Below are 11,810 nucleotides of genomic sequence, written 5' to 3'. Positions count from 1 at the left end.
ATAGGACTTAAAGCCAAGACAGAGGGCACACGTGCCCAGTTACTGGATGCATGGTGGTGATAGAAGGATGTTTTTGTGAAGAACTTCCTCCCTAGATCTGAGCAGGTGGGACGTTCCAGCTTCCCTGTCTGTACTCAGTTTCCATCCATTTCCCAGGCCAGTCTGGATACCCACTCCTGTTAGTGTGCTCAGCTCCTCTTCCTCTTGGGTCTTCCACCCTATTTGCATCCCAAGTCACTAGCTCCAGCTGGTTCCTCCAGCTTGGTATGTGTCCTGCCCTCTAGATTTGGTCGGAATCCCTTAGATTCTGGCTTCAGCCTGAGCTTCCAGATTCACCAGCCAAGCTCACCTGCCATCTCTGAACTAACAATTCTTCATCCTGGGCTTCTTCCTTTTTTCTGTACTCTTCATACTTCCTAATGATGGAGCCCCTCCAGTTCTGGTCCCACCTGGACATCCTGTCCTCCTTCAGCCTTGCTGGCCAGTGCCACCTGTCACTCAAGGGCTAAAATGATTGAGAAGCCAACCCCTCTTGCTGCAAGATAACCACATCAGAAAGTTGGTTTAACACTGTTCTCTGCCTTTTCCTTCAAGCCTGTAACAGCTCATCTCAGAATCTGGCTGGTAGATGGCTGCTCACACTTGCACACTCCTCAGCCATGTGTGTTTCTCTCGGTAATTTCAGGCTCTGTCAATCTTGTTTCCCCACTCTGCTTGCCAAGTTGCTTATTCTTCCCTTCCTTTCTTTTTCTTTCTTCTTCTTTTTATTCTTCCCCCAGGCTTTAGGCTTCCCGAGGCCCTTCCTGCTTTGCCTGACGGTAATATTCAGGAACAAAAAGGCGCCTGAGCCTTTTGTGTTGACTAATGCCACCTTTGTTTCGGTGCCAGGTTTGTTTTGGAGGCAGATGTCCAGGAAGGCTGGACAGTAGGCGTAGTCTTGCAGAGCACAGCAGAGGCAGAGGAAAGAAGGCAACTCTGTAATTTTCTCAACAGCTTCCTGAGATCTGTGGGTGATGGTTTGGACACCTTGCCTTTAACAGACAAGGAAACGAGCTCAGAGCTCAGGAGACTTGCCCCAGGTCTTGGATTAAATCAGTGCCGTGGTGGGAGCATACACAGAGCCTTCCAACTGGAAGCTACCCAGACAGCTGCAGTGGAACAGAATCGCAGCCCCAAGCTCGACTATCACGCTGTGGACGCTTGGCACTTACTGAAAAGTTGTAATATAGACTTTCCTGTTTTTTTTTTTTTTTCTAATCCTGTGAAGCAGTTACACAGTGAATTTCTTGTTGAGGATTAATCATTTTCTCTCTTGGCTATGACTGAGGCTGTTTCTCACGTCCTGCCTCTGGTTTCGCTTGTCCCAAGGATTTCATCTGAAGGGCGGGACATTTCCCCACCTCCCTCCACCCCAACCGGAGCCTGCAATCAGGACCAATGAAAGCCCAGTACCTCATCCACCCCGGTGCCTCAGAACTCAGAGTATTTAAGAGGGTGCAGGAATGGGCTGGGAACTCCTTTTGCTTTCTCCACAAACAGGCACGCTTTCATCTGATCTGGGCCATTGCTGAGCCGCCGCACAGTGAAGGAGAAAGAAATAAACTCCACCACCACCACCATGTGCTACGGGAAGTGTGCTCGGTGCATCGGACACTCTCTGGCCTGGCTCGCCGTCCTCTGTATCGTAGCTAATATTTTGCTTTACTTTCCCAATGGGGAGACAAAGTATGCTTCTGAAAACCATCTCAGCCGCTTTGTGTGGTTCTTCTCTGGCATTGCAGGAGGGGGCTTGCTGGTAAGTCACTTGGAACTATTACAGCCTTAAAAACTTCTCTCCCATGAAATGAAATATTTTCATAGAAAGTTTTCTATCAGGCATCTTTCCAAATCCAGGATTGTTGTTCATTCTTCTGAAGGCAGATTTTATGAACCCTGAGATGGGTACAGTGTATTCATTTTATTACATGTTGTTTTACAAAATCTCCTTTCAAAGAAAAGCAAACTCCCTTTGGGCTAAGCTCTTTTCCTTTACAGCTAGAAAGAGATATTAGTTTTAAAATCAGATTCTAGAAACTATAGCGTTTCAGGTCCTGCAGGAGGGAGTCATTTAACATTTGCTCCAGCAGGGGTGGGGGGGTGGAGGTAGGGGACACTGGGAGGAGTTGGCTGATTCTCTGTCTAAATCAACAGAGTTTTGGATCCAGATTCTCTGCTGTTTATTCTCAGGCATTTGTGACAGAAAAATAATGGATTGCAACCGCATTACTATTTAAAAAGGACTATAAATGTTCTCCTTTATGTAAGCCTGGGGTGTGGCGTTCAGGAAAAAAATCCTTCAGTTAGCAGCAAATCAGTGTCTGAAGCTAATAGTGGAATGTGTTGCTTTTTCCAAGGTCTGTTTCTAAGTGAAGTGAGAGGAATTTGCCTGCCAACCTGGGAGTTGAAAGCATTAGCTTCAACCACAGCATGGAAAGAATGTGGACAAACTTGAGTTTGCCACTTTAAAATGCTGGCATTAAGAATTTTGAAGAGAAGTTTTATGGAATTGCTAATACCCTACAGAACACTTTTCTTAGTCAAATAGAGTGTATTTAAACTTAATGTACTAACTGTGGTATGGCAAATCTATTTTGAATTTAAGCATTACTATCATGCTAACATAATGACTTGTCTTTTTTCCCTACTAGTTCTCGAGTTAGTTTTTGTTTTGTTTTATTGAGGTATAATTTCAGAATCATTTGTTTTTAAGGTAACATTGTGCTCCTTTAAACTTCTTTTGCTCTTGAACTCACAGTCATTCGGACTTATTTTGAGAGCTTTATTGTGAAGCTACAACTAAGAATGGTATCTTCAAAGAAGCACCTCACCTTTATTATACAGAGTTTTCATCTCTCCTGTTTATAAAAAGTTTCAGTTATTCTATGAAGATTTGTGTTATCTTTTATGCTTTACAAGGGGAAACAAAAACAAATTTAAAGACAGGTTAACAGTTCCAAAACAGTTGGCATCTGGAGCTCTGTTATGAATTCTTATGGAAAAAACACATTTACAGGTTATTATTTCTCCCCACCCATCCTACGTCCTGACCCTACCTAATGTGACACATTACATGAAAACAAGGGGATATTACATTTCAGAGGGTTTTTTTCCTCATAGGGGTCTTACATTTTTTGAGATATTTGGTCAACCCAACCCAGAGACATTCAACAGTGTCAGAAAGAAAAATATTTGATCAAAAGATGTTTAGCCTGACTGACCCTTACGGCCCTGGGGAAAGACAATGACTTTCATTTGCGTGTTTTCTAACCAGATATTCCTGCCGGCATTCGTCTTTATCGGGCTGGAACAGGAAGACTGCTGTGGCTGCTGTGGCCATGAAAACTGCGGCAAGAGATGTGCGGTAGGTCTTCTCGCTCTCACGGTGGGGAAATGGTCCTCGGAGGCAGCAGTGACACTTCATATCTCACTTCTGGGTGTCCCTCCTTTCCCCAGATGCTTTCTTCCGTGCTGGCTGCTCTCATCGGAATTGCAGGATCTGGGTACTGCGTCATTGTGGCCGCACTGGGCTTAGCGGAAGGACCAATATGTGTTGATGCCAGTGGCCAGTGGAACTACACCTTTGCCAGCACGGAGGGAAAGTAAGTGATTGTCCCTCATCAGGCCAAACATTCTCATCACCATGTGGACAGTGGTAAACCCATCAAACTAAAAAAGGCATCAACATCCGTTGATCCATCTGCTCAACCAGGTTTACTCTCGCTGATTCAGGAACAGTTTAGGCAATGGATGTCAGAGGATGGATGCCCAGTCTCTGACCTTGAGAAGCTTTAAAATGGATTCACTGACTCAGTCTTCATGATAACCCTATGAGGTGACTTCCGCTCTTGCTCCCATTTTACAGATGCGGAAATGAAAGCTCAGAGAGGTGAAGTAACTTATCCAAAGTCACATTGCTAGGATGGGACAGTCAGGACTTGAACACAGGCAGCCTGGCTGTAAAGTCTGTACTTAGGTAGTGTGTATACCATGCCAGAACAATTGACTGGCTTTACTATTTTATACGAAAATATTATGGAATCCTTACATAATGTGATGAAAACTATATGAATTTAACCAAAGCCCAGGGTCACTTATAACATACACTCACATATAACACAATAACTATGTACCTTTTCTTTAAAGTGATCAGGCTGCATAAGATCTTATTTATGACTTTAATATCAGCATAATTTAAGTGGCTCCATTGTTTTATGTTGATACTTATCTCTTACCCATTATTGAGAAAAGCACAGAAATAGCTAGAGAAACTGATCTACATAATGATAAATGAGTGACATCCTGCTTTGAATTTTGAAAGGTCTAGTGATGATATTCATGGGTGAAAATAACATGAATAATGAATTTGAATTGCCCTTATATTTTCAAGAATTTTTGCTCCCCATGAATTATGTAGCACATAGTAAAGTCATAAAGGAATTAGATAGACCCATGTTCAGTCCCAGTTCTGCATTTACTTTCTCAGTAAATGTAGGAAAATTGAATCCCTGTACCTCAGTTATTTCATTTGTAAAATAAAAGCAATGGCAGTTGTGTGTTATACTATCTGCAGAGTGTTTGTCACAGAAGCTGACACAGTGTGAGCACTACCATTCTCAGCTGTTAATAATATCTACTGGCTTATAGGGGGCTACAGCCCAACAGTGGCTTCTGAAGGAAAATTAGTGCTTATAGGAGTTTGAAATTTTGGTGTTCAAAATGGTTAGTGATCATGATTTTTCCAATCATATTTTCCATACTTTGTTTAGAACATACTGCATGTACCATAGAAATTAGCTATTCATATGTACACAAACATATAAACTACAGCACAAACCCACCTCTAAGAAAAGTTATGATTAATGCAGCTCAAATCCAAAGATAAGAGAGTGTATCGTTAAAAATTTTTTACAGCTGATTGTAAGCCCCTCCTGTGATCCACCCTAGCTTCTGCCAGACACCTGCTTCCATGTCATTCCTCATTTCAACTTGTCCAGAAATCGCAGTATGATGAATAACAAGCCAGCAATTAGTTGCTCAATAGCCAAATGGAGCCAAAGTATTTGTTTTACATTGTATCCTGAAATGATGGATTTCTATTCCACTTTATATGCAGAAAGGGCCATAAGGACCAGATACTTTTTTTTTAATCACCAAATTGAATTTCTGCCTGGCTCAATAGACCGTTCCAAAATTAGGTCTCTAATTCCCAGCCTCTTTTTTCTGTTGTGGTAGGAAGAAGTGATGAGAGAATTATACCAGACTTCTTTGTGGAATGAAGTCACTCCTAGATTTTCCCATGTGATTGAATCATATTTCATTAAGAATATATATTCAGATACCGACTCCACTATGATCTGCTAACATTTCACCAAGTGACTTTGGAGTGTTATTTACCATTCAATTACTTTTCAAATGTATTGAGTACTTAGAATGTGCTGGATACTGCTCTGGGGCTTGGATATACAGTGATGAATAGGTCTGTTTCCTACCTTGATGGAGCTCAGACATGTAGACTAGATTCATAAGCAGTTCCTCTCCCTGCCCTAAGTTAGGTGTCCTCCCTCTGTAGCCCTATGACACTCAATTTACCTGATTTAAGACCTGGTTGCATAGAGGTTGACTATTGTTTCTTCTCTTAAGCTTTGCTTTTCTAGGACAGAGGCCACGCCATTATACTCCCAGCCCTGGCTCAATGTCTAACTCACAATGAGTGCTCAATAATTTTTGTTGAATTTTATGTTTATCATTGCAACAACATTTGGGCTAAGTTCCTCGTTTTGTGGAATGACTTGAATTAATTTTTTTTTTTCCTGAATCAAACACCACCATACAGAAAGTATGCTAATGAGGAGTTCCCGTCGTGGCACAGTTGTTAACGAATCTGAATCCGACTAGGAACCATGAGGTTGCAGGTTCGATCCCTGCCCTTGCTCAGTGGGTTAACGATCCGGTGTTGCCGTGAGCCGTGGTGTAGGTTGCAGACGCGGCTTGGATCCAGTGTTGTTGTGGCTCTGGCATAGGCCAGTGGCTACAGCTCCGATTCGACCCCTAGCCTGGGAACCTCCATATGCCGCGGAAGCGGCCCAAGAAATAGCAAAAAGACAACAACAACAACAACAAAAAGAAAGTATGCTAATGAGACATCCCATGGGGTTTGGCCGTGTGTCAGAAATTTCTCTTTTTATCCACAGATACCTTGTGGATAGGTCCACGTGGTCCCAGTGCATTGAGCCCAAGCACATTGTGGAATGGAATGTCTCTCTGTTTTCTATCCTCCTGGCACTTGGTGGAATTGAATTCATCTTGTGTCTCATTCAAGTAATAAATGGAGTGCTTGGAGGCATCTGTGGCTATTGCTGCTCTCGCCAACAGGTAAGAACCCCTATGAAAATGTCAAAGCCTGGCCCTTGTATGGTGATTACCATAATGCACCATTGTTTTTGTCACAGAGAAACAAGGCAAAATCTAACACTGCTCCACCTACCAGCTTTTATTCCATCTTTGTCATAAAGCATTTATGGCCTTTGGTTTTGCTCCCTTGAGTATCATAGTCCCTGAGTTATCTCAGTTCTTTGTAGATGGCTCTGCATATATAAGACAGTGTCACCCATAGACAAAGTGCCCCTTCAGGGTCTAACCCACTGCCCCATTCACTACCCTTGCTCTGGCTGCAGAGACACAAAAGCAATGTCCTCTCTTTGCTTTCTTTCATGTTCTCAACTAGTATTCACAAGTAATAGCCATCAGTCATTGCCCTAGGCATTGCGCTAAACCCCTGTTTTAGATAAGCTTCTGACGCAGAGATGAAGCAATATTTCTAAGATCACCCAGTCACGTAGTAACAGGTTTCAAACCCTGGATCATCCTATGCCACAGCACCTGCTCTTAACCTGTATTAGCACTTGCTGTTCTGTTGGGGTTTCTACAGCTCCTTCCTAATAAGGAGTCACAATAATGCCCAAATAGCTGAGCCTAGAGGGTCACTAAGTAGCCTTTGAATAGCAGCTCATTAAAAGCCTTTCACTGTGAAAGAAAACCAGGAAGCACTTGTTTCCTGGGGATATGATTTCGAAGAGAAATATGCATTTGTTAGGAGTGGGGAAAGTTCTTGTTTCTATATTTTCCTAAAAAACATATATTACTGAACTGATGGATGTTCAGCTTTGGTCCAATTTGGGTGTGTGCGTGTGTTGTTTTATGCCATGTTCTGTACAGCAGAATTAGGTGAACAGAAACTTATTTACCTTGTATTTTCCTAACTAATGGAGGCTCTGGTTTAAGGTCTTTTAACATTTTTCAAAATAAGACACAGCCTAGTGAAAACCAAAAGCCCGCTGCTACCATGAAAAACTTTGCTATAAATAAATGGAAACTTTCTATAATTTTTGAGGGGAAGTTAAAATAAAAATCTAGTTTTCCTTATCAGGCAAGTACAGCAAGATTAATAATTGCCTTGGGAGCCCGCCAAATTTCCGAGAAAACAACACAGTGGAAAGCCTTCAATATGGAGTTGTTTCCAGGCAGTATGGTTGGGGAGAGGCAGAGAAGAATGCTCTTGGGATTACTATAAAATAACCTATCTTTAGCCTTGAATTTTCTACAAGGCAGGGTTTAAATTAGGTGAGGTCCCACTGGTCTTCAGCACTTGTGCATTTTGGGGACAGGCCTAATGTGTCAATGACCAAAATTGCTGCTGTGGTTTGGCAGAGTGACACTGTCCTCTGAGTGGGGGGACTCAGCAGTCCCACTGGGTTTCCCATCTGAGTCACTGGAGGGTGGCTTCTTCCCAGACACTGCAGGGCAGATCTGTTACATTTGTTTCTAAGACAAAAGACCATTTCAAAGAGAAAGGTTTCTAGTGTTGATGAGTCAAATCTGTAACTCAGTAGCATTTAATTCAGAGGTTGCCCCCATTGAGGCGGCTCCAGTGTGAAACTTCCACGGTATTATCTCTGAAATCCCTGAGATTAAAAACCCACCCCAAGCATATTCAAAGCCAACCAAGCATCATAAGCTGCAGTTTCCATGGTCCCTTTCTTGGGAAGAACAGCAGTCTAGTTTGTTTAGGAAACATTTTGTAAGCATTGTCTAAGTTCTCAGGGTTGTTGGCCAAACCCCTGCTGAAGCTGAGATCGATCTGCTTTATGTTTGCTTAAAACAGGAATTTAAAGGACTAAAATGTCATTATTATTTGTTTAGCCTGATCAGAACCTGATGCTTATTTCATTTTCTTTACAGCAATATGACTGCTAAAAGAACCACCCCAAGGCAGGTCCACAACTTTCCTCGAAGTTGCTGTAATTTATATATTTTACTTGTATTAATTTGTAAAACTTTGTACTAGTGTATCATATGCCACATGTTCTACTTTTATAAGTGTGTATAAAGACTGGCATCTTGGAGTTCTCTTGTGGCACAGCCGGTTAAGGATCCAGTGTTGTCACTGCAGCGACTTGATCTCTGCTATGACGAGGGTTCAATCCCTGGCCCGGGAATTTCCACATGCCCCTGGTGCAGAAAAAAAAAAAAAAGATTGGCATCTTTATGGGATGCCAGTGTTTGAACTTAACAAACAAACTTTTTTTGCGGGGGGGGGGGGCGGGGAGGGATAAGAAAATAAAGCACACTCAAGGTAATTTACAGACCGAGTGACAGTTCTCAGTCTACCTGAGATAAATTCTGGCTGAAGTCAAGTTTTTGAGAAACATTACAGGGACAAATATCACATTCCAATTACTATTGTATATATTTATATGTGCATGTGTTTATTAAATGAAAGCGTTCTAGTTGCTTTTTTTAATATCATGAAGGAAAAAATTCAACAACCTGAAAAGATGTATTTTTTCACTGTTTATATGGTGTTTCCTATTTGTATGACTGCTAATCTCTAGCAAGGGGCCTTTCGAACTGTTTCATATCATGAAAGAGACAGATCCTTCCCCAGAGTAGGAAGATGGATTGAAAATGCTTGAAGCCAAAGGGACAAGTCAGAAAATGCAATGCAGCAAGTTGCTCCAAGGACTACCAGATCCTGAATTTTCCTCACAGATGAAAAGCTTTTTGACTTTCAAAGACAGGACTAAGTATCGGGGATCTAAAAAGAAACAGGCTAGGATAACTGGACAAGAAGAAAGATGGGAAACGGAATAAAGCAGCTGATCAGCATCTTGGGAAGCTGAGGGAGGAGGGGCAGGAGGACCAGGAGGAAATACTCCCCAGATTTGCTTGTTTAAATACAACAAATAAAGTATTCACTACTATTTTGTTGTTTAGTTTCACTGTCCTTTGTTTCAAGTTCCTCCTTTTTTCTTCCTTCCCCCTGCAATCTAGGTTGTATAGTTTCTATTGCTAAGGGCTTCGTGTCTTCTGGTTTCTTTACCCCCTTTCTCTTCTTCATCCTCTCCCTCCTCATCTACCTTTGTCTGCTATCTATGCACTGTCATTGCTCTACCAGCCCTCAGCGCCATCACCCTAGCTAGGCAATTTCCCTTTCCACTGGATGCTCCACACATCCAGCTCCTGAGCAAGGTACCAGACATTTTCTCTCTTGATATTTTACTTCTTTTGTACAGAGTTAGGCTTTTTCAAGTGATGGGATACCCTGACCTGTTGAGAACTGTCTACAGAAATCACCTGCTTTTGGTATTTATTGGCCTCCACAACAGACAAGTGAGTTAATAAAGAAGATTTATTGGCTGTTAGACAGCAGAGTGCCTGAGAGCAAGGTCTCCTGCCTGAAAGGTTCTAATCTTTCTTGTGCCTCGTCTTTCTGGCTGTCTGGTGAAGCTTATGGACTCCTTTGAAGAATACTTTTTAAAATGCATAAAGTTCAAAGACAAAGTAAACCAATATATCAGAATATTTTGTCCAAAAATTTTTTTAATTGAAGTATAGTTAATTTATAATGTGTTAAATTCTTAGAGCAAAGTGATTCAGTTATACATATATACATATTCTTTCACGTATTCTTTTCGATTATGGTTTATTAGGGGATATTGAATATATCAAAATATTTTTTAAAATTATAAGATGGTTGTCTTGATAGTCAGCACCATATAGACAGGAAAACAGTGATTATGTTTGAACCAACAGTGGGCTAATGAGGGGGTATTGAAGAACTACTGTACTTTTGAAATATGATTCCACTTGAATGATATTTTGAGATACATGCAACAATGTTAATGTGATATGAAAACATGTACAATTTTATAGTGTTGATCAAAGGATGACCAGTGTTGGTGATAATACTGTGATTTGTTGCATGCAATTACAACAAAGGAAATAGTAAATTTTTGTTAAAGGCTAATAAAAATAATGAAAATGTTTTTTCTGATCCACGTATAACACCTTCTCCTGTTCCCCCCTCACCTCAGCCTGCTCAGATACTATCCACAAGCCTCTTAGGCGTTCTTGGACACCAGGTTAAGAACTCTTGCAACAGAGGGTTTAAAAAAAGAGGCATAATGACCAGTCATAAGCATTTTTTTCCCCTAAATCTATCCTCAGAGGAAATGGCAATAATGACCGGCCATTACCATGATAGTAATTATAGCAATTCAAACTACAATGTGTCAATTATTGTCCTTCCTTTCCACACATACGATTTCACGGAAATCCCTCAAGAGCCCTGGAAGGTGGTGCTTATCTCCATACTGTAGAATCTTAGAACAAAAAGGTTAAGCAGTCTGCTCAAGGCCACCTCTTGAGCAAGTGAAAAAACTATGAGTGAGTCCAGGTCAGTCTTACATGAAAACCCACTCTTCTCCTTGGCCCCCTGTACCTCCTTTGCCACACTTGCCCAGAGGTGCTGGAGTCTTGTTTCCTTCAACACTGCAATTCAGGCTCTCTCACCAAGTAAGGGTTTGACAGGCTCCTGTGACCCTCAGTCATCCCCATTGGAGCCCAGATTTGAATGACTCAAAATTTCACCTAGTTTCCTTTAATAGTAGACATTGCCATTGTCCAGAGGAAATCCCTTACACAAGTTCCCTTCAAGGCTGGTTTATTTCTATTCATAGCTTATACTCTGGGTCTTTAAACCCCTGAATTTGGCTGGAAATTCCCACAGGGACTGTATTGAAACAGCTCATTATCACTTGGCAACGTAAAAACAAAAATTTCTATAGAAACTGAAATCACCTGAATAGCACACATGGCTTCAAGGTTAGAAAATTCCCCCTGTGTACCATTTTTCCATAGTTACCAAGTCCACAAATAACCACCTGCATTAAGGAAACTTCTTGAACTGAAATCTAAGGAAACTGATGGGAATGATGCCTTCACTACAATTTGGTTTTAGCATGTGAGTAAGATCTTTTTGATTATGTTTCCTTTGACACTAACCCTAGTGGAAATAGGTATGGGGTTTGGTGCAGTTTTTCAGAAAAGCGACAATCTATAAAATCAGCCCATTATTTTTTAACTCAATACATTTTTACTTTTGGAAATTTATTTTAAGAGAATCATCAAGGATGTTCAGTTTCCAGGGATAATTTGGGGAGTGTTGTTTACACCAAGAAAAACAACAAGGGCCTAAATGTCTGACAACAAAGAACTAGTTTAATAAAATGTAGTCAGCACAATAAAATGTTATGCATATTGGGAAGTTCCTATTGTGGCTCAGTGGTTAATGAACCCGACTAGCATCCATGAAGATGCAGGTTTGATCCCTGGCCTTGCTCAGTGGGTTAAGAATCTATTGCCATGAGCTGTGGTGTAGATCCCAGATGCAGCTCAGATCCCTCATTGCCGCATTACTGTGGTTCTGGCGT

At 41.4% G+C, this 11,810-nt stretch overlaps 1 protein-coding gene across 1 annotated transcript; it reads left to right on the top strand.

The window, feature by feature from the left end:
- Positions 1-1,511: 1,511 nt before the first annotated feature.
- TM4SF1 (transmembrane 4 L six family member 1) lies at positions 1,512-8,550 on the top strand. Its single transcript, XM_084989966.1, has 6 exons — positions 1,512-1,795; positions 3,311-3,400; positions 3,493-3,638; positions 6,231-6,411; positions 7,453-7,562; positions 8,278-8,550. The coding sequence occupies exons 1-6, from the start codon at positions 1,619-1,621 to the stop codon at positions 8,381-8,383; spliced, it is 810 nt and encodes a 269-aa protein (XP_084846092.1). The 5' UTR covers positions 1,512-1,618; the 3' UTR covers positions 8,384-8,550.
- Positions 8,551-11,810: the final 3,260 nt, after the last annotated feature.

Source organism: Sus scrofa, chromosome 13 (assembly GCF_054392235.1).
Source record: "Sus scrofa isolate SSC_HxYL_T2T_F1_AM1 chromosome 13, Sscrofa_HxYL_maternal_Yorkshire_Landrace_v2.0, whole genome shotgun sequence".
Lineage (NCBI taxonomy): Eukaryota > Metazoa > Chordata > Mammalia > Artiodactyla > Suidae > Sus > Sus scrofa.
Note: the sequence above shows the minus strand (reverse complement) of the source record. Positions and strands in the feature narration are given on the sequence as shown.